This window comes from Cygnus atratus, chromosome 8 (genome assembly GCF_013377495.2).
Source record: "Cygnus atratus isolate AKBS03 ecotype Queensland, Australia chromosome 8, CAtr_DNAZoo_HiC_assembly, whole genome shotgun sequence".
In the NCBI taxonomy this organism is placed as follows: Eukaryota; Metazoa; Chordata; class Aves; order Anseriformes; family Anatidae; genus Cygnus; species Cygnus atratus.
The window spans coordinates 16,267,984-16,290,619 of NC_066369.1; the positions used below are offsets into that span (position 1 = coordinate 16,267,984).

Here is a 22,636-nt window from a genome sequence, read left to right on the forward strand (position 1 = left end):
CTGCAAAAGTGTTGCATAGATGGCTACGAATGACTATGTCAACTTCCCAACTCTAAGAGCACTTCTAACAACCATGCACAGATAATAACACACCTTTAATTTAACAAGTTTAGCAGCTTAGGCTGAATTTCCAAGCTAAAAGCACATCTTAGTCCCTTTTGGTTGCAACTATTGCGAATTTCATATGTGGCAGGCTGCATAAACTAGAAGTCAGGTTGCATTATTCAGTGACATGCCACAACAACATGGCCTCTACACAAAATACTTTCTGCTAGTTTAAACTAATCTAGATTTAAAAGGCCTACAACATTGGATCTTTCTCCCCATACCACCCACACCAACATCCTTCCATATATATATATTAAAAAAAAGGTACTGCTGCTAACATCATCTTCCAAGCCCGTAAATAGCTTATAGCCTGCCTTGAGATTGAGAGCTTTGTGTGTCCTTCCAGTCTGTGTACACAACCCTGTCTCCACAAACTTGGCTCCTGGTCTTGTCCAGCTCAATGCCTGTGCTCTACTGCGTAACTGCACTGTCAAAGCTGTGTCCCCTCCCAGCTCCCCAGTTCCCTATTTTATTGTTTTATGACCCCTGACTACTTTGACACAGGGCTAGACAGCACAGTATTATTTCCAGTACAACTGCATTTTGACGCCACTTAATGTTGCTACAGAATCAGCCCAAGTACATCACCACCAACATCAACTGAAAATTCTCAATTATCCTCTTATTTATACACTGCCTGGATGTTAAAGATGACAACAACTTTAAATTTACCCTAAGAAAATCTATTATATGAATTCTGTTTGTGAAATACTGCTCAGTGAAGCAATTTGCCACAATTCTTTCATGCTGTGATTTTTTAATAAACACCAAGTATAGCAAAGAGAAGGAATGTTTGACATTGTCGCTTACATAGTCAGACATTTAATATGGCAAAAGTCACGCCATTTGATGAAAATTATAGGTCAACATGAAAAAAAATGAATTTTGACCACTCAGAAATGTAAAGCTCATTTTTCATCAGTGCCTACATTGTTGGTAGTCAAAGACTGTGATGCTTTTCCTGTGAAAAGTCACACCATTTTTTTCTCATCCAGGAATGTAATTTAATTTAATTGTGGAGCTCATCATTGCTTTCTGCTGACTCAGTAGAAACAAAGAAAGTCTTGTATGAGACAGCAGGCAACACTGCTGAACTCAAAATGGATTTAAGGATGCCAGAAGTAATAATTCTGTTGCATAATAATAACATGAATGAACATTACATAACCCCAAATGGTTTTATTCATCCTGATTGTACCATTGGCTTTCCTTTCACACTATAAAGCTTGCTGAAACAGTATGCAGAAATTAAAATTATACTGACTCAGGAAATAAATGTAAACTGCTACTGCACTCAGTATAAAAAACAAGGCAAGACTGATAGATTTTAACAGTATGATGGAAAATAAAACTGTAGGTGTGGGGAGATTATGTGCATTCTGACAGAGGAGAAAGCATTTAGCAGAAGAGTGATTCAGATTTTAAAATTAATTGAACTGGAAGCATACAGTATTTTTGTATAAGAAAAAAAATCAAGGAAATGTTGTTACATGTTTCATAATAATTACTATGTGCAATCTCTATTGCCAAGCTTTTTTAACATTTTAAAACAGAAATAGGTTAGCAGTAAACCATTTTTATGGCCACAGCATGAATACATACCTAAACTGTATTACAAACTTCATTTCAATGGCTGTGCTTTTTACTACCCTTTGTTTTGAAACTAAGGGATCTCTTTAGGGTGGGGCCTGAGCAGAAAAAGCAGTAATAGTAAGATAACATTACCTAATATTGAAAGTTACTAGCTTCAACTTTTATTGAAGTACTAACAGAGTCCAAAAATATTAGTTCAATCAGTAGTTCAGGCCAAACTGCATTTTTACTATGTTATCTAGATATCCCAGGGGATGTGATTACGGAGTCTGTTAAGATTCTTCTCTTGCACGCACACGTTTATGAGTACTGATATGTGTTTGTACCACACCTGTGATGGCAACATCCTTGTGCCATTTCTATAGCTCTATTCTCTATGACAAATTCTGCACTTTGTAGATAAACAGCATAAGCTTATGGTAAAGAAGCATATTATGTATAAATGACTGCATTCTTGTAACTACAACATCTGTCTCTTAACCCACCTCTTCTGACATAGCAGAAAGCAGCACTGGTTGCGTGAGCTGGCGCTGAACCTGCTGCAGCCGTTTGTACTTTGTTTGTAGAATGCTGTTGCAGTTGAACTTAAATCCTTGGGCAACGGACACAAATCAACACACGCACATAATTATGTGGAAGTATTGAGTCAGACCCAAATAAGCATAGCTTACAAGTAAAGGAGAAAGAGCAAGCAAAAAACATCAGGCTGTAAGATAAAACAGAAGTCCTCCACGTTACTGTCTGTCTTTTGTGTGTGTGTGTTGTTTAATTACGCATCAGGAGTTAATAGCATCTCTCTCTTCTTGCCCGTCCTATTCTAACTCTATGGCCACCTCAAGTTTTCTGAACAAGACTGTTTTTCCATGAAGAAGAATGCAAGCTTCGTGGTTCAAGTAAGTGTGCAAGAGTTCATTTACGTTTCATATGCTACAGGGAGCAGCCAGCAGGCTGATCGCACAGCCAGGATCAATCTGTGGCACTCAACAGGAGGAACGCAGAAGTCTAAGACCTGACCTCCAAATGAAGTACATTAATGTTACTTATGAAACATTTCCAACAGCACCACAATGGCTGCCATGTCAAAATGTAAGTCACCATTCCTGCCCTAAAGGGACTCGACTCCAAAAAATACAAAATGCACTGCAGGTAAGGCCAGAGATTACCATAAACCAACCAAACAGAAAAAAAAAAAAAAAAAAAAAAAAAAGGATGTGTAGATATATCTTCCTAATCATTTTCTTGTTCTGTTTGCTTGTAATATATGAGCTGGCTTCCAAATGCACCTCAGGAGCATTTGGTTAACTAATCTCTTTTGCACTGAAGACTATGGTTAATCCTGAAGGGTGTAGTGCCTTGCCATTTGCATCCAACACCACTGAAGCTTTGAAATGTTACCAACCTCATCTAATAAATTCAATCCACATGAGTACTATAAACAACTGAAGGACATTCTGCACTTAAAGATTTGAGTCAAAACAGCAACTCAGTATGATTCAATGCACACAAGCCAAGATGTGGGGCATAAACTGTTTTCCCCTGTGTTTAGGGGTAAATAACCCCTTTAATATGGGATGGTCTATTTCTGCTTTTGGATGTATAGATACTTGGAAGTTTAAGCCATTGACTTCTTAAGTGTCAGAAGAAGCTACTGAGGTCAGGAAGCCTAAGCTAATACATAAAATATACAACAGGTCTCCAGTTTGAAGCTATGACAATTTGAACATGTCTCAACGCATTCAGCCCTTCCTATCGTTTAACCATTCCAAGACCTTTGAATATTAAAATGCCACTTTATAATAAAAAATATGTTGGTCTACTTCCACAAAGACCCCATGGACTCCCCAAGAAACAGCTCTTGACTGGGAGAAAAAGCTTGAATCTCTGCAAGGAGCAAGGCAACTGTAAAAAGCAGCTGAAGGGGTGGGAGGGGAAAAGAAAACAACCCTTTAAATTGCGTTCAGAACAAAAAAGGTGGGAAGAACATAAGAGGAAAACAGATGAAAGAACAGAATATAGTAACAGGATCACTCAGACAAAGCAGTTTAAATGCCTACACCTTATTAGCGTTCTTGCCACCCCGAGGCAGCACTGCCAGCTGTAGCCCATGGGCACAAGCTGGGGACCTGTGCAGCACTGAAAGCTCCTGCAAACAGCGACGAGCAGCCCACCCCTCCACGTGCTGCACTGCTGGGGTCCTACAGGAAGGCTTCAGGGAGGAGGAGAAGCACTGGTGGCTCAGCCAACACCCCTCGTCTGCACAGAAAGGGCCGAAGAGCCAGGCCTCCGAGTCTGTAAGCAGCAGAGTACAGCTCTCCACATTTCAAGGGAGAAGCGGCACGGCAGGGTCAGAGCGCACGTCAGGAGGACCACGCGGGACTAGAGAGCTCTCACATCTCCAGCACAATGTCACAGTTTTCTCTCTCACAGGTTCGAATACGATCCAGTCAAATAAAAGCACAGCAGTTTGCCTCTACAGTCTTCAGATCATTAGATCCCAAAGTGAGCAGTAAGTATGCCTACAGGAGAGAAAATTGACCCCCCAAAAGATGAATTGGTCAGTTCAAATTACAGGGTGAGGCATTAGCTAGTGAATACTGAGAACAGGACTCTGGACCTGCCGTACCTTTTTAAATCCTGTATCACACTTGTCCTTAAATAGGTATGATGCAGATAACTTTATAATAATTAATGTGCTCAATATAATAGGCAGCAGTGAGTTTATTCTGTGAAGATTTCTTGTTACTCTTAAGTAATGGGAGCCAAGTGAAGCAAGGGCAGTTATGGGAACACCATGAATTTTACTGGTGTTTGAAGAACACAACAACTTCTGCACTAATGCAGGACTCAGCTACACAAAGAAGGTTGCAAAAATCCAGACACAAGTTGGTAGTTGGACATAAGTTGGTGGCACACAGGAACAAGTCAAAACTCCGTCAGGCTGCAAGCCAGTAGTGTGACAGAGGAAAAGGCTGGAAACTGCTACCATACAAAGGGGCAGAAAGCTTCACACCTAAGGTGGAGGCTGCCAGATTTCATTTTGATTGCCAGAACTGTCTAAGGGCAGCTACACTCCGATGGGCAACAGATGGCTTATGCAACTAAACACAGAGAAACGTAAGAAGCCAGCAAAAAGTCTTTTGAAAATACTACCCTCAAAGGTCACACTGTGACACCCAGATCAGAGAAAAGATCTGAAAGGCTAGAGTAGGCAGAACATTAAATCTTTCAGCACAGCACTTGGAAGCAGCAACAAAAAGCAAACAATTCTGCAAAGTATAAAATAAGGGTACTGAACCAAGTCGAGGGACATTATGCCTCCACTGCATAAAAGGTCTGATGAGACCACATGTAGAGTACTATGCTCTGTTCTAGCTGCCTTATTTTTAATAGCTTAATACCTTACTTTTAAGGCAGCTATTATGAAGTTGAATGGGGTAAAGCAAAGGGCAACCCACACGATTCCTACCTTCACAGAGTTTAAAACAGTGAGGATGCGGACACTTGTTTTATGCACACAAAAAAAGGCAGGATCTGAGCACCCGAAGTTCTTGTTGACCAGAATGAAATTGTAGGACTGCTGGAAAACAGGCACAGATTATGTTGCAATATGGCCCTGACATCTTCTGGACATTAAAGTTCTCATGATTCTTTTTATGAGTGCCTGTGTTCAATTTTATTCTGCCTCGTTAAATATTTGCTGCAAACAAATTGAAAACAGAACTTTATAAACAGCAACACATACTAATTGTCATTTTAAACTAAACTAGGGTATATTCCTTCTGACAATGGCCGGATGCCATAGAGAAAGGTGAAGAAATAACACCCGTAACATAAAGAACAACCAATCTAAAATGGAAGACTCTGCTCAACTGCTGGAAGTGTTTGTTTTAAACCTAAATCGCAACAAATTACATGTCTTCTATTTTAAATTTCATGTAGTATTCATGTATTTGTTCTCATTATTTACATAAATGTCAAATCCTTTCTGAATGGACTCACTGGACTTGGTTACTACCAGCAGAGTGTCCTTCAGGTTAATTACATACAATTAAAAGGAAGTTTCGTTTTCCCCCTCATTTTCAACGCACTGCTTTCCTATCCCACCAAACACTCCCTGGAGTCGAAGCGTTCCTACTCCACTCACTATTTGAAATGCCTTTGCTATACCCTCCTATTCATTTCCAGTATCAGGCCCTGAGCCTGTAAACATTGGACAAACACACTTACTGTTAAACCTGCATGTCAGCCCGAGTTGCACCTAGACTCGAATTTAACAGCCCTCACCTTTCCAGTGTTTCCAAATGCCTACAGTCGTATCCCATCTGTGGATCCCTTTTCTAGTTCCCAGAGCTCAGAGATAAGGGAACAAGAATAAAGGACAGCAGAGATACTACTGCAATCTCTTCTAGCAGTAATTCCTAAGCTCCACTCCATTCCCTCCTTGCCTGCTACAGCCTAAGATTTGAGGTTGCTTTCACAACTGGTGGTGAACGAACGCTTCCACAGAACTCTGGACTCTCAGATGGCCAGGTCTTCTCCCCAAGTGGTTCTAATCAATTCACTTCTGGTCCTAAATTGTTTCAACATGCTGCTGTGCATTGTTAGCCAGCTGCTCCTTGCTGCATATATGCCACATGTGGAGAAGATATCCAACTGATAAAGCTACGAAGCCACTAAATAAATATTACTGTGCAACTTTGACAGCTAATGCTTCAAACTCTTCAACAACCTTAAAAAAAAAAGCCTTTTAAAAGTCAGATCATCCCAGTAACGCTTTTTTTCTCCTCTCTTCCCCACCTCCCAAAATAAAGGAGAACTATACCAAATCCAAACAACAGCACTGCTGCTGAGTTGTAAGCCCCACCCAAACACATAGTTTTGTACTGCGTTACACTACAACATACTTCACATAGCCTGTCTGGTGAAAATTTGTGGCTGTGCTTTGAAAGTCATTTGGATGAAAGATGCTGTAAGAATGCATCATTATCATTTCATTAGGATGTGTTTTTACTTTCCTTCTGGTGAATTATCAGTGGCATGGTACTGAACTCCAAAGCAGCTGTATTCAGGCACTAGCAAGAATTCATTTTGGTCCAAAACAGAGTGATTTCCATAGAAAAAATCCACTCACACATTTCAAGAAAATTCTTATTCCAAGTGTAAAAACCTGGAAAAAAAGATAGCAGACTTTATATTTCAGCCCTAAATGTAGTGCTACCTGCTGGTGTAGCACTTATGGAAAACTACAGGTCACATCTCAAGAGCTCGTATGGCCACTTGAGCGTGAAAAAAAACTGAATTTTGGTGAGAATCAAGGCAGAAGAAGTTCTGATAGAATGCAGGTGAGAATACTGACAGCTCCCTGGAGATAACTACCGTTCAGCCACTGGGTCCTTTACGGATGAGGTCTAGGCACATCCATGCTAAGTGTACAGAAAAACTTGTAAGTAGCACGTATGGAAGTACCATTCCATCGTACAAGGAATGCTCTGTCAGCCTGGCCAACATCCACTGGGCAAGAGCAGCTTTACTGCTGGCTGAGCAACCCACAAAGGACGTACCATGTCAGTGCAAGACGTACATTCTGTTTTTCTGGTGTAAACAAACCACAACACCAAAATTTATGCATAAAGATGTTTTACAAGCTCTGATACTATCTTACTGGGGTAATAAACAACCCTAAGACATCACACTTACTTTGCCTCTGGTCTGCAAGATACTGCACACCAGCTATACAAAGCCAAGCAAGAACATGAATCCCACCGCATTAGCATTCGCTTACCCATTTCCCACCAGGTAAGCCCATTTTTCTTTTAGGAGCTAGGCCATGAGCTGATTGCTTTGTGATCACTTCTGCACACAGCTGTACCCCCTTACAACACTGGCTTACAGGAAGTTATATATTTAGAAAATAGATTCCTACAGCAGTAGTAAAAGATGCAAGTTCAAAGCATGCATATACACACTGTCACTTAACATATTTTTAATTAGCTTTACCAAGGCTAAATTTAAATCCAAGCGTGACTAACATGCTTGCAATGCTTCAGCCTGTTTCTTAAATGAAAACATCAAAACCCAAACTGTAAAACTAATGGTTTCTCCAGGGCTATTCTCTTTACAGCATCTCAGTCCAGCTCATATGCTACTTCTCCCAGGCTTTCCGATGACACATAGCCACATTCATTGCCAACACTTCTTTAACCCAGCTAGTGACCTAGATCTTCCAACATTCAGAAAGAAAACGCCAGTTTCTTTTCAGAGCAAGCTGATTTTTCGTTATTCCTTTCACTTATTTCTTCTTGGAGAAGCAAGGAAAGTAAAATTCAATGAAGTCAACAGCAGGACAGTTAAGATCCTATATTTAAGGGAGAATCTTTACCATCCAAGAAGCACAGTTTAAAAAGACATGGATCTGGGCTATCAAAGGAATTCCCAGTGGAGAGGAATAATAGTACGGGGCGTTGTTATATTCTACATGTCACAGTAAACTGAAACATGCCAAAAGCAGATTTTCATACATAAGTAGACTGGCTGAAAGATTTCCAAAACGCAGTCACACACAATCAGTGCAAAAAAGCCAGAACAGTACAGTCCACAGCAACATCTGCTCTTCTGAGACCTCCCTTACCTCTCATTATTCCACTTAATAGAACAATCATTAGCAGGAGATGCACTCTGCATAGTCCTGTAGGAAGAGAGGCTTCCTGTGTGTCTCTCCCTAGTTCTCCGTGGCCAAGCAAGTGTCCTGTAGCCTCACTCAGTGTTAATAACATGCAAGATTAAAGCACTGCAAACCTGTCACCCTTTGACAGTTTGGAATGTGAGGTTTTAAACTCAACCGAGAGCATGACATCATGCTGCAAAGCTAGTTACCCTTGTAATTCATGCATTTTGTATTTGGGACTGGGAAAGTAAAAGACGGTAATTTTTCAGACTTCAATTTTAAAACTCATAAACAGCTCAGGTTTCATTTTCAATTGTCTGTTCCAAAGACAGCATCTATTACCCAGCTGATGACTGCATCTAAGAATGCTACCTGGAATATCCCTACAGCACAGAAGTGTGCCCAAACCAGGAAGTAAGGAATAAAAAATCCGTAAGTAGTCATTAATAAGGGCCATGATGCTATGGTATGATTATGCCCACAACTGAAGGAAAGGGCAGGAGGAAAGAGCCTACTCAGAACCAAAAAGCAAGCTGAAGAAGACTCCAGGGTTTTCTTTTGAAAACTATGTACCTGCCTATAGGTAAAATCATTCGATTCTGAAATCTACTATACGTCTTCCCTGCGGGTCTCCAGCAGTTGGCAGGTATCTTACACCACCAAATCAACACGAGTAGTGCCCATTTTTCTTCATTCGCCATCTCCAAGATAGTTCCTCAGAATACAGCATTTGGAGTGGGACAATAGTGCAATCTGGTTTCTGCAGGGTGCCTGTCAGCTCCTTGGGAACTGCTCTTCTGCCTCCACCAAGCATATGGCCAGAACTGTACCTTGGCCTTGGTCTGGGTAGTCAGGACAGGCTGCAGGAACCTGGTTAGAAAGAGTCTGATTTAGACAAAAGGGACCAACATATGCTATAAATCAAGAGACAAAACAGCAAGCTGCAGCAAGGACAAAGATCGGTAAGTCCTTGCCTACTGGTTGCACAGGAAACTACACACGACAAGAACATCTGGGACCTAAGGGTAAGATAAAAAGAAAATCACCGAGCTGGCTCAGAAGGGCATACAGGAGGGCAGGAGCAGGCTCAGAGAAAATTTGAGGCTTTGCATGTTCCTAAAATGTTGATGGTTCAAGGCACCATTTAAATCGCAACCTGTATTTAGGAGGTCAGTGTTGGAAAGAAAAGAAATCCAAGCTAAAAGTTCTTTTCTGACATAGCCTTGTCTTTGACTAGAAAAATATGTCCTAGGTCCTAACTGGGATACGTATTAGTTAGAAGTTCTTGAACTGTTTCTGACTGAACTCTCCAAAACCAGCTTCCTGCCAATGTATGTGACTGTAGAGGTGTTTAGAAGCCAAACATGTGGTCATATGCAGTGTGCTACACAAGACAATTATTCAAAAGTCAGTTTTGAAACAACATGCAGTTCTCAGAAAAGGTTATTATCCAATACTATCAGTGCAAAGAAAACATTAAAATATTTAATGATAGAATTGGTACTTCTCACCTTTTCCCCGTCTCAGAATTGTGAAAACAATTAAAGCACCCTTTCACAGAAGTTCATTTATAGTTTTTGAAGAACATGTTCAGCTGTACACCCAATGCTGTAGCATTAAAGACACCTTGAGACAAGTAATCTTTTGAATCAATCTCTGACTGAATAAACCCCAGAGCCAGAACTCCAGCTGTGGCCAAAAAAGTAAGCAGAAAATAAATAAATAAATAAATAAATAAATAAACGCATATCTAAAATCTGCTCTAGAGATATAATGAGGGGCTAACTAAATCAGGCAGCACTGGCATGAGGGAGCTTATTATTTCACCATTATCTGGATATTTAAGACACAAAGGAAGAGCAGTCTGTGGCATCCATTAGCACAGCAAGTAACTTAAGACTTGAGGACTGGCTCACAAAGCTCAGCAGCCATTTAAGATGTGGAGATACAGGCTCTGTATGGCTCCTCCAGCACACAGAGGCTCAGGGGAACTCCGGTTCCTGGCTGCATTTCCTGTGACCTGCCCCAGTAAAAACTCCAGAGGCAGAGTGCAGGTCTCCTCCTCTCTCCTTCCACAGTAAAGCACTCCAACAGGAAAAACACTTGCAAGCATTAGGGAGCCCCTCCTGTCTCAAAGACTCATTCCGCTCTGCTCCCCTCAGATTCCTTGAGTGCTGGACACAGTTTCCCCACCCCTCCCTAACCTCTGGAAGGGTGAGATAAAGCACTGCAGCTGCCTGACAGGGAGGTCTACAAAAGTGAGTTCACAGGACTTCAAAAACTGTTTTTCATTTTGTAATCTTGTCCATCTGCCCACGCCGCACCCATGCCTTTCACTGCTCATTTTCTGCAGCAGTGCATCCACTCTATTCTTCTTATGCCACCATTCCCACTCCTCCAGTTCCACACCAGTATTTTCCAACATTTTCTATCATCCCTCTGATACTTTTCTGCATCTGCTTCCCCTTATTCTGCTTGCCAGGGTATATTCAGACATCTGCACCAGCAAGGCACTCTTCATCCGTCTCGCTGCTGTCCCCTCCTGCCGTCCCCACAAGTAGTCCTCTCACACTGCTTCTAGAACAACCTCCAAAGTAAAATTGTGTTGGTGTTTTGTAAATATAAAATTTCCTCTTCTCATCTCAGTCCCTCCAGCACCAGGACAGACTAGCACCGCTGCCTACCTTGAATCAAGGAAGGCCTTACAACCCTGGCTTTTCTTCACCAGCCTGAATAAGACAACGGGGACTTCGACCGCAAGGCAGCTGTACCAATTTTTCTCCTCTGCAGTCTCTCTTCTCTGGACTCTCCTCTCGCCTTCATCTTCTACACATAACCTGGATCTCCTTTCTTCTCTTTTCATGAACTCCCACACTTTTGCCCCTAAAATTTCCATAGCAATGATCTACCCTAATCTTCCCCCTAGCTGCACACCTTCTTGCTCTTATATTTCCACTTAGAAACATACAATTGGAGGATGTTGTGTTCTGCTACCAAAGGAAATTACCTTATAATCCTTTTCACCAACTAATCCAAACCCAATGTTGATGCTGCTGGGTTCTTTACTTCCTTCACTCTTCCTGGAGTGCCACTCCATTATCTCATTGCTATGACGATTTGAAACTTTCTTCTAATTTCTAGGAAGGTCTACGCCAGTGTAAATTTATACCTGGTGCGAATGGTTCTTTTCCCTCCCTTGTGCTTATTTCATGATTTTTTATAGGTATTAATCACTGTCTTCATTTTGTTAAGCTAACAATGCTGTACTGCTCAAATAATAACCAGACACACATCATTTTCTTGATGATCCCAAAAGTTCTCTACTGTCTCCCAGTTTAAACCAACTTTTCTCGAAAACGACCAGAATTACACAGTAACCCATAACACCATACAAAGGGGCTTGCATTTCCCATCTCTACTGGCAATGATCTAAAACATTTAAGCATCTCATTTGCCTTTTCTGTTTTACATTACGCTGGCGGGTCATATGTCCTTTGATTGATTAAAACACCCCAAGTTGGAAGGGATAAAAGAGGACAAAAGTATCAGCCTATGACAGAAGTTATTTGAATTCTTTCACAAATATGCCTTTGCATTCTGTGCTGCTTAATCTCAACCCACTTCTGTTGCACTAATCCCAAATGTCAGCCTTGTAGGACATTTCCATCCTCCAGGTGTTTTCTTCCTCTGCCAGACCACCAGATTTCATCAGCATGCTTCTGCTTTTATGTCACTGACCTTAATGAACACACAACAGTTCAGTCACAGGACTGACTCGCAGAACTGCTGTAGGCACCTGTCTGCAGACCAGCAGCTCCTCTTTCAGCTTGAGCTGCAGCACCTGCTCTTCAACAGCTCCTTTACTGACCTTATGATTCCTTAGTCTCTCCTGAGACTTTTTTTTGAGCGATTTCAATACTAGATTTTCAAACAAAAACAGATTAAACCCAGAGCCTTTTCTGAATCCAGAAGATCAGTTATCTTTGTGAGACAAATATCTTCTGCCTACGCATCACATCTCCCCCCATCCCACCCCAAATACAGCTATCACATTTCCTGTTCTCCAGTCATACAATGTTATTTATGACTTGACAAATGAATTCAAACTCCTTGCTGCTCAACTATTATTTTGTGTGTCAGTTCCTTTCTAGTTCTGGGCTGGAAACCAGCAGCTGCCCAGTGCAGGCATATCAAGCTCTTAGGCAAAGAGAAAACTTAAAGACATGTAAATGGCTCGTGTGCCATCATTATCATCAACCTTGAGGGTCACCTTTATCATATTTGCAGAAAATATGCAAAAAAAAACTTTAGTTTTTTGAGTTATATGTAGATTACTTGTAATTCCTATCTCATTCCCTCTGTGAAGATGACTTTTTTTATTGCTGCTGGTTTTATATGCCTGACAAACCTTTGACTGCTTGTTTTCATTTGCCTTGCAAGGCTTGACTTTGGCAACTCTGATTTTAACCCTTAGATAAAACTTTCTCAGCTTACGAGCTTTTCTCAGTTTGTCAAAACCTAATCCGTTAAAAAAAAAAAAAAAAAAAACTTTTAGATGATTATTTTTACACATTTCTCTGAAAGGCTTCCCCCTGCCATTTAAACTCAGTCAGTGTAGCATTTGCAATTTTGACTGTCAAACTTCCAAGCTCACACATTCAGTTCCCTGAACTTCCTACCTGATTTCACTGAACACTTCCCCTAGTTTCTAAGCATGCCACTGTAAAACCAAGCATCTCACAGACCTACCTCCTCTACGTACCTTCCTACTGAATCTAAGAATTACCTGAAAACTGACGTAAGGTAACCCCCTTGACGCAGCATCATCTCTTATTGGATCACTCATATTTCATGAAGGAATCAGGTGGCAATAATTTCTACTGCTTTGGTTCAATTCTTGTCAGGTGCCAAGAATGTTCATCCACTGAGGTAGCCTTAAATCACCCTGTCTTTGTTATTTACGCAGTCATTCCTTTTCTTCCTGCCTTACTGTCATACCTCACTCATTCCTTTCTCTTTCCATCACTGTAAGGTCCGTCGTGCTCTCGTTTAGCCCTGGTGCATCTTCAGTGTGTGCATCCACTTGCCTCTGGCACAAACACAACCACCAGGCCTATTATCTTCACTAGAAAAGCCTTTTTTCCTCTCCCCTTTCTTCGATTTTGTCCACTCCATAGTCAAGCAACTTCAAGATTTCAATCTCATCTGCAGTACCTGCAGTCCTGGCCCCTCAAATTCTCCAGCCCTTGTTACTCTTTGCAAAGGACCACTTGAACGACTCTCATTTCTGCTGTGTGAAAAGCATGGAAGTTTCTTGCCTGTGCTCCTCCTCTGATCCTGTCACTTTTCTGACAGATCCCATCCCACTCCCTTGTACCTCTTTCTCTCATACCTTTTGCCTCCCATATTCCCCCCACTCTCCTCTTCCAGTCAAAATTTCTTACAGACTCTCACCTCTTAAAAATTCCCTCTCACTCTCTCCACTTACTTCTTTCCCTGCTGCTTTTTCCTTTCTTTTCAACTCCCTGTTTACATTTCTGTTTGTGATTTACAGTAACTCATTGACTGGAGTTCACCTCTTCCAACACCATTCATACTCAGCGTACTGCACTTGGCAACAGAAATTCAGGTGTTCAGCAGCTGATCTACTTTTAGACCGCTGAAGAGCCAGGGCTCTGATCAGTAGAGCCACTGCTCTACTCCTCTTATCTGCTTCTGGCTACAGTATGACTCAGCTGGTCTCTGAGACTTGTTTCACGGGTACATCGCTGCCAGTTCAAGATCAAAAAGCCCCACACAATTCTAAACTTTTCACCTGTCTTTTCTGCTTTGTTGCCTTTTCTTCACGGACAAGAGCACCATCCTGTTTGACATGCACAGTGCCAGCCTCCCTATGAGCTGTCTTTACAACCTCAGACATAAGCTGGATCTCATTCTTTGGGTTCTTTCTGGGTCATGGTTTTAAAATACAATCTTCTCTTTCTAGCCATATCATAAAGATTCTTTACTGCACTCTCAAACCTTCTAATCCAGTTACTGATACGCCTTTTTCTCTAGTCTGATGTAATCCCATTCAAAATGATGCTGAATGTCAACTCAAAAGGCTGCTGCAGGAAGCATTCGCATCCTGCCCTGACCATGCCGTCCATCTATGTAACTCTCTACTTCCCCTCCTCTTCCCTTTCCTCTTCTACTTCCTTCTCTCGCACAAAAAAAAAAATCTGATTCCACAGCCTTCATGCACTGCTCCCAATCTCCACACCATCCTGCTGAAGACCCTGCCTCCTACCACAGGTCTATTCTGGAGACACCTACACCCACTTCATTTTCAAAAAAATGTCTTCGTCCTTTCTCTTGTTGAACTGTTCATGCTTGGGAGGGATTCTCTTTAAACATCTCCACACATGGCTTTGGAAATTTTCTTATGGCTCTGTGTTGCCTGGACGTTTACAAATAACTTGAGAACCATCGTCACACTGCTGGGAAATTCATAGCTCTGCCTTGGATACCAACCACCAGATGACATAACGTATGTGTACAGACAAGCCTCATTTGATATTTAGTAAGTAAGTTCTTTTTGGTCAGGTTAGCACTTTTGGGCAGCATCTATCACAGTCCTGAGCTATTACTAGGGCTTCCAACCTCTTTTAATACTGTAGTGCCTAAAATCCTAACCTTCACTGAATATTTAGTGACTCAGTATTTAGTGACAAAAACAGTAGTTATTGTTGGCATCCTTTGATGACTAGTATTAAATTTAAAGCTAAGAAATTCGGTGTTTATACAAAAGCTTCACAGTTTCGAAAGTTATGGAACTGCTGATGACTGTGTAAATCACAAGCTGTTCATTTCCTCTTTTTATTAATTATAGAAGTTTGAAAATAGACATTTTTGCATTTAAATAGGCAAGTGTTCACAGCGCTTTATCTGTAACCTTACGATTGGCTTTTAAATGGACCATTCCCTCAAAACAGGGCCTGTCCTTCAAGAACCCTGGATGGTTTGTTAGGATGGAGAATTTTATGAAAAGTTTATTAGACCTCTTGAAATGTAAGAAATTTAGGATCACTCACTTACTGGAGCTTCTACAAGAATGTATTTACGGAAGATTTCAAGACTTTATGCAATTAAAGATTGGAAATAAGCACCAACACGCTTGGAATAAATCAAACTTTTTATATTCCCTTTAACACAGATTATATGAAATTTTCAGACATGTAAGGTAATTTACCATCTAATGCTTTTCAGCTGAAAACTCTCGCAAGCACTTTACAAATGCAGCACCACTAAGATCAATCCACTCTGGAATCACTGGATCAAACCCCTGCTCTGATACCACACAATATTTAATATCTGCACGCAACACTGAGGTTTCTCAAGAACTTGAGCTTTTCAAGTCACAGGGCACTTGACCTGCTACGGTAAACCACCAGAACCTCAGTAACTCAAGAAGGTCAAACTAGGTAGGCCTTTACAGGATACAAACTGACACTGAGTAAGTCACTGTTTTTTAAAGTTAATCCACGCATACACATAATCAGTAACAGAGTTACTATATTCACTACCATTAAGGCTCCATACTTGCTGATCTACAAATACACTATTCCCATATTCTTCAGCTGACCTTGAATCTTCAACCTTAGCTTGACTTACAGCGACATCAAAAAAGACCAGCATTGATAAATCCAACAGCTTTTTAATTTAGTGCTATGAATTCCAAACCATTGAAAAAAATTAACATCATAAAACCCTGTAAGCTCCAGACTAAAAAAACTCACCTGATGACAATTATAAAAGAGACAATTATGCTTTTCAAGGCAAAACTGCTGGAGGCAGGAAAGCCTATTCATAAATAACGTTCTGGGTTATAGGCTATTTATTGACCTTAGGACCACAGTAAAGCCAGTAATAAAACAAGATCACTAAAATAGCTTAAAATATTTTATGTTCTGAAGAGCTTAAGAGAAACAAAAAGCCCATATGTTTAAAAATATTTTTAAATAATGAGCATGAGATTATTGCTCATGAAAGACGCCAGCTCAGAAGCTGAAGTCACCCATTTATGCCCAGAACAGGTGCAGACTTCTTGCACACTGCCCATTCCCCACAAAGAGGGCTCAATTCTGACCTGAAGAACCTAGCACTACACACAGAAAGTCAAAAGTCATCTCCATGACCTTGCAGTCCCTTGTCCTCTTAGGAAGATGAGCACCATCAGCTGTGTTGGTGGTCTGAGGAACACATACACACTCTCACTTTGCAAGTATGACCAAGACTTCGCAACCTCCTGCTACACAGAAGGAACACCACCTCTGAAACAGGAAAAAATACTATTTTTCTGAAGTATGCTTATGGGACACAAGTTTACTCACAATGATCTCCAATTCTTTCAAAACCACTAGCTGGGAAATTTACAGGAATTCAAAAATACTCTCTAATATTTTCCCCCACCTCCTGGTAAAAACAGGAGGCAGAGATGGGGAATCTGCCACTCAAAGGAAGCAGATTTGAAATTATCTGTTCTGATTAGAACTCTGTGTACTTCTTGCAAACATGGAAAGGGGAAATTCTAAGCACTATCTGTATGCAGGACAAAATTTGCTTATCTTTCTTGACTGTGGTTTCAGCATTTCTGTATCACTTTATGTCATGAAACTTCACAGGAAAACTATTTGATATAAATCTCTGGGTAGTTTTAAAAGTCTTTACAATACCAACCTGGATGCTAGCACAAACCAAGCTCTTACGTTACTGCCTTTGACCCTGCTGAAAATCTATTAACATAAAATAGTACCAAAGTTATAGCCACCTCCTGAGGATCTGGCTCAAACTGCCACAGCCGCACTGATTCCAATGAAGTGAGGACATTTTATATCAGACAGGAACTTGGCCTGACAAGGTGAAGGCACTCAGCAGCATGCCAAATTAATTGCGTGTGAGTTTAAGCTTATTTCACTCACCACAAAACCTTCGCGCTTTAAAATATACCTTTGAAAAACAGCACATATCCGTACTTCTTGCAGAAATGCTGACCAGTAAAAGGGAATACAAACAATCTCATCTGACTGAAGAAGCAACACTGAAATAAGACCCAAACATACATTCACTTAAATTTTGAAGAAGTTTCTGCTAATTTTTGAGAGACTCTCATTATTTAAAATACCATGACTGTTTGGGGTACTCAAACCAGATTTCTAGCAGCAGAAATGAGCCATAGCCCACTCTGAGGTAACTGTTAAGATCAAACCATAAGCTAAGATCCTTATTTCTGCATTAAGTATCATCTGATCCACGGCCACAACTGGTCAAATCGTTTTTATACACACTAGTAAAAAAGGAAGAGCCAACACAAGGAGAGAGTTCCTTCAGATGACCCTGATGGACAACTTCATCAGTGTTGTTTTTTATTTTAAATGGTGAGAGCAGTCAGTGCTAAAAGTCAAAATCATAGCAATTCACGTGGAATTCAGCTCCCTGGAGCAGGCCCCAAAGTCCACGACGCCAAAATGCCACTGCGCCAGTATTACTTACCCCTAGCCATCTTGCTCCTTTGTTGGCAGCCTGCTGAATCTGCACTCTTTTCAGGGTGACATGGTAAACAGCTCCCTCTTCTACTTCTTCACCCCAGTCCTGAATTGAGCTCTGCCAGGAAGAGAGAGAGAAAAAAGGGAGAGAGAGAGAGAGAGAAAGGAACGTTTTCCCCTCTTCTGCTAACCACAATCTATACCAGGTGCTCCATTGCTTCACACAGAGCTCAGAGCAGAAGATGGGCTGCACAAAGTATGTACAACAATCAAAGCAACACAGGATACTTTTAGACTGAGGGAACACTATAGATATTCTTGGCAAGCTGTCCTTTCCTGTGGTATCAAGATACCCTGACTTTCCATTTAGCTCTTTTTCCTAGACTAGCACATATTTTAAGTAGTTGTATAAAGTCTTTTCTAAGGAAATAGTTTGGTTTTGATTAGCAGTCTCTCTTCCCTCTCCCTCCCACCCCCTCTTTTCTAAAGCAATTAATCTCTTTGGCCTTTCATTTACGGAAGGAATTGCACTTTTTAAAACTGTTGAATTACTTACGCAGACAGCCTTTAAACTTCGAAGCTAACAAGCACCTAAAATACAGCAACCCTTTATTTCTTCTGACAGGAGGGATCTAAAGCGCTTGCGGTTTGCTTTCCCAAAACCTATTATTTCAAGCTACAAAAACTTTACAGAGCCGAGGCTTTAAAACTCGCCAAAAAAAAAAAAAAAAAAAAGAGAAAGAAATATAAAAAAAGAGCCCAACGTCTTCCAAAGTTTAACATGTGCTGGGGTGACTGCTCGCCTCCCGGGTTAGCAGCCGTACAAAGGAGCGCGCGGCGCTGGGTGTCCGGCGGGGCCCCGCCGCGGCCGCTCCCTCCCGTCCCCCACTCGGGGCTCGCCCTCGCCCGCAGCCACACGGCCCGGCCGGCCCCCGCTCCCCCAAGCCCCGCCGCCCCCGCCTGACACCGGCACCCCGCGGGTGGGGGGGGCTGGAACGGCACCCGGTTACCATTTTAGCTCTCCACAGAAATCTCATCCTCAGTTTCTCGCCGGGCGCCTCGACGGGGCATGCTGCTGCTGCTGCTGCTGCTGCCGCCGCCGCCGGGCGCCAACCCCGCTCCGCCCTGTCAGCGGCCGCCGCCGCGGGCCGGGCCGAGCCGTGCGGCCCCTCGGCTCCGCGGCGCGGGAGGGAGGCGGGCGGGAGGCGGCAGCGCCAGGCCCCGCCTCAGCCCGGCCCCGGCCCCGCCGAGGGGCTTCCTGTTTATCGCGGGCAGCCCCGGCCCGAAAGTTGACGCCGCTTGGCTTTCCCGGGCCGGGAGCCGCGTCGGAAGCGAGCGGGGCGGCCGCTGCCCGCTGGTCGCCGCCTGACAGGAGCGGGGCCGGGACGGACAAAGGCGGCGGCCCGGGGGGGGAGGACACCGGGGACCGTCGGCGGGGGGCACGGGGTGGCAGTCCGGGCCACAGGGCGGCAGGTGGGAGACGAAGAGGGCTGAGGTCGGGCCCGGCGCCATGCCTCAGTCCCCCAGGGGGATTTTCGAGCTGCTCCAGTGTTAGCCGCAGGCCCGTGCAGCCCTCCGCAACCCCCCATCCTGCAGCCGCTCCCCCGCGCCAGGGAGGCCGAAGGAGAGGGGCCGGGGGACATGCAGGAGGGGCATAACAGAAGATAAGAAAACTGCGATAAGCAGCGGGGTCGTGAGGAACGTGGAGCAGATGAGGGCTGCGTGGGCAGCGATGTAGGGGAATGGGACTGAGCTCCTGGTCAGGGGAGATAAGTTTTAGGGTGATGGGAAACAGGAGATGGGGGAAGGAATTCCTACCCGTTTGACCTGTACATCAGGAAACAAATCCTGGCTCTTTCCACCTGTCTCACCTCAAAAAAATAAAACCCAACAAAACCAAACCAAACCAAAAACCCCTTCCTACTCCTGCCCCTGCAAAGTAATAACACACAGTAGCAGCCTCTCCTCGTTGCTCAGCCATGAGGCCTACCATCACAGCAGCAGCCACAGCCCTCCAAGAGGCTGCTGGCTGGACCTTCTCTAAGTCCACTAGACACCAGCGCAACGTTAAGCTTGAATGTACACAACAGAAGGCACTGATTGTTGTGCTGCCCCATGAGACCCATACCTTGGTGCTTCTATCATCTACTAGTGCAAGGAAGGGAGAGCTACCTAAAACAATTCTTTCAATTCAGCCTCCCTCCGAGGTACCTGTCAGCTACCCAACAAGAAAAACTTCTCATCTTGATTCTGTAATCAACAAACTACTGTCTATTTATTTCCCACCTCCCATCTTGATAAAGGCTAAAACCAAAACATCCTTATTTTTCTAATGGGGCATCCCTTGTTCACAGACAAGCCTGCATATACCATGACTGTCTTCCCTGTACAAGCAATAGCTGCAGACATCAGCATGGTAACACAAGGATCTCAAAACACCTTAAAAACACTAATTTAAGATGCCTCTTGAGCTGGCATCTTTTTTTGTTTGTTTGTTTGTTGCTGTTGTTGTTTGTTTGTTTTTTGGACTTATAAATGAAAGCAAAGAAAAGTTAAGTGCACAAATTATTGTACAAGTCAGTGAAAGAGGTAAGAATTGAACCAGAGAGTTCAGATTTCCTCAACATGAGCTCTAACAAGCAGCATATTAACATATTTATACATAAGTGTTATTACCAGTTATGTCAGGAGCTATGCTGGTTCAGAGAGACTTGCAGCTGCTAACATGAGGAAGCATATGAAAGTAAGAAACAGTATTTTAAGCTATGAAACTAAGCTTGAGCTGTGTTGTTACGGGTGAACAGATCTGATTTTACAGGCTGTGCATTTAGTTTATTTGCCTAATACTGAAGTGATCCAGAATGTGCTGAGGAAGATACAAACTTATTAATCTAAAATTTACTGTAGCACACAAATTAAAGTCTAGATTTTCCAAAGTCCCTTGGCTTCTGTAAAACTGTACACAGCCTTTAGAATGCTTTAGATTTTGCATATGGTTTTCCACATAATAATTTTTAGGTGCAAAAAAGGAGTCTGCATTGAATTCATATAGCTAGCCCAGCAGGCATGCAAGCCGTTTCAGAACAAATTGCAATTGAATAGGACAAGTATATGTTAGCATATGAAAATGGATATCCAGCTACAAGGAATATAACAGCAAAGCCAAATAATTACCCAGTACTGAAAGGAAAGTTCTTTCACGGTATGATGTTCGGGTGCCACAGTAAGTGCACTAGTGCCAAAACCATAACTTTGAATGGCAATAAAAAAAAAACAGCTACTATTTCTAACTATTTCTCTAAAAGCAAGAAAATGGCAGCAAGTTAATATACTGGGAAGAAGCCCACATATTTGACCCAATTTAGCTTCTGCTAAACTAAAAATTTCAGACTGGGTCCTTATGGAACACCTTCTTATGGAGAGACAAGCTCAGCACTTTTAATTTGAGGTAGGGCATAAGCCCTCTTACGGATGATGTTTCCAAATCCTCTTGGTCACTGTCAAGTGACAAACAGAGACTCTTTTAGCAAGGAGTACCAGATTAACTCATCTAGTTTAGCAAGTAGCTAAAAATCTACCCTTTTTTATTAACTAGACTTGTCATTAGTCATGCTTAGAGTTGACTATTTTCTAAATAATTTTTAGCAACAAATAAGTTTTAGCAACCTGGACTCTGTAACATTAAGCACAGACACACCTTTCTAATAAATGAATAAAGGCAGAGTGTTATCTGGGTCTTTCCAGCATCATCCACCCTTTTCTGTCATGGACAGTAAACTCATGCATAAAAGTAGAAACATCTTAGAAGCAGCTATTTCCCAGCTCAACAGATTTCAGAGTGAGCCTTTAAGATGATACATATACAATGGGATATTTGGTTCTGTCGTGTCCTCAGACAGCTGATCAGGGAGGGAAATATCAGAATTGGCTTGGAGGAAAAAATGATTGTCTACACTAAGAGTTACTGCTCTTTGAGGAAGAGGCAAAGCAAAAAAAAAAAAAAAAAAAAACCACACTGGTATTTAAATCGTGTGCCTTTTGTGGAAACTGCTGTCAGTATTTGCTTGATAGAAATCGGAATCTAGTTTTTTTGTTTGTTTGTTTACTTATCGCCTTAAGTCAGTTTGCATGATTAAGCGTCTAGAAACTGTTTGCATTAACTGCTTTATTTCGGAGTGGAAAACTGCAAGCAAGAGGACCAGAACATCACACAGCACAACTTAGCCTGACAAATTCATTTCATCTTACTTTAGTCCCTATCGCATATACCAGCTCAGAAAAGCATGTCAGTGCTGGCTTTACCTTAGCATAAGCTGAAACATTTGCATCAAAGGAACTAAAGTTTTAAGATTCTTTGATGAACTGGAGCCTAGACCCTGAACTCAAAAAGAGCGGTAGGTTCAATCCACCATAGGACTGAATCTTCTCCCCACAAGAATTACATCAACCATTTCACTGCAGAAAGCCCATAAATCACATTTTCAGCAGATTTTCAGTGAAAAACTGGTTATCCAAATCATCTGCCAACTGTAATATTTGCAGTTTTCTAGTTCCTTGGAAGTCTGGATTTTATTGATAACTGTCTCATTCGGTAAAAGGATATTTGTAGGTTTGGGTGGTATCTTCATTAAAGCAACTGACAGGGTATAGGACAATGTTTTCCAACATGGTGTACCTTTCTTATGCCACAGCATTTACTTACCTTCCAGCTAAACAAAGAGGTCAAGTTAATGTATATTTTACATAT

At 42.0% G+C, this 22,636-nt stretch overlaps 1 protein-coding gene across 4 annotated transcripts in view; it reads right to left on the minus strand.

Annotated features, from left to right (window-relative positions):
* Positions 1–19,080, minus strand: part of RGL1 (ral guanine nucleotide dissociation stimulator like 1) — an 80,858-nt gene extending 61,778 nt beyond the window's left edge. For 2 of the 4 annotated variants that reach the window (XM_050712181.1, XM_050712180.1), the window contains exon 1: positions 17,897–18,007. Coding sequence is in view for 2 of the 4 variants with exons in the window: in XM_035537326.2 (XP_035393219.1) it covers positions 17,897–18,007; positions 18,900–18,926 (138 nt within the window). In the remaining 2 variants the exon portion in view is untranslated. Of the gene's footprint in view, positions 1–17,896; positions 18,008–18,899 lie in introns of those variants that run through there. The other 2 variants (XM_035537326.2, XM_050712179.1) reach the window with 2 other exon arrangements.
* Positions 19,081–22,636: the final 3,556 nt, after the last annotated feature.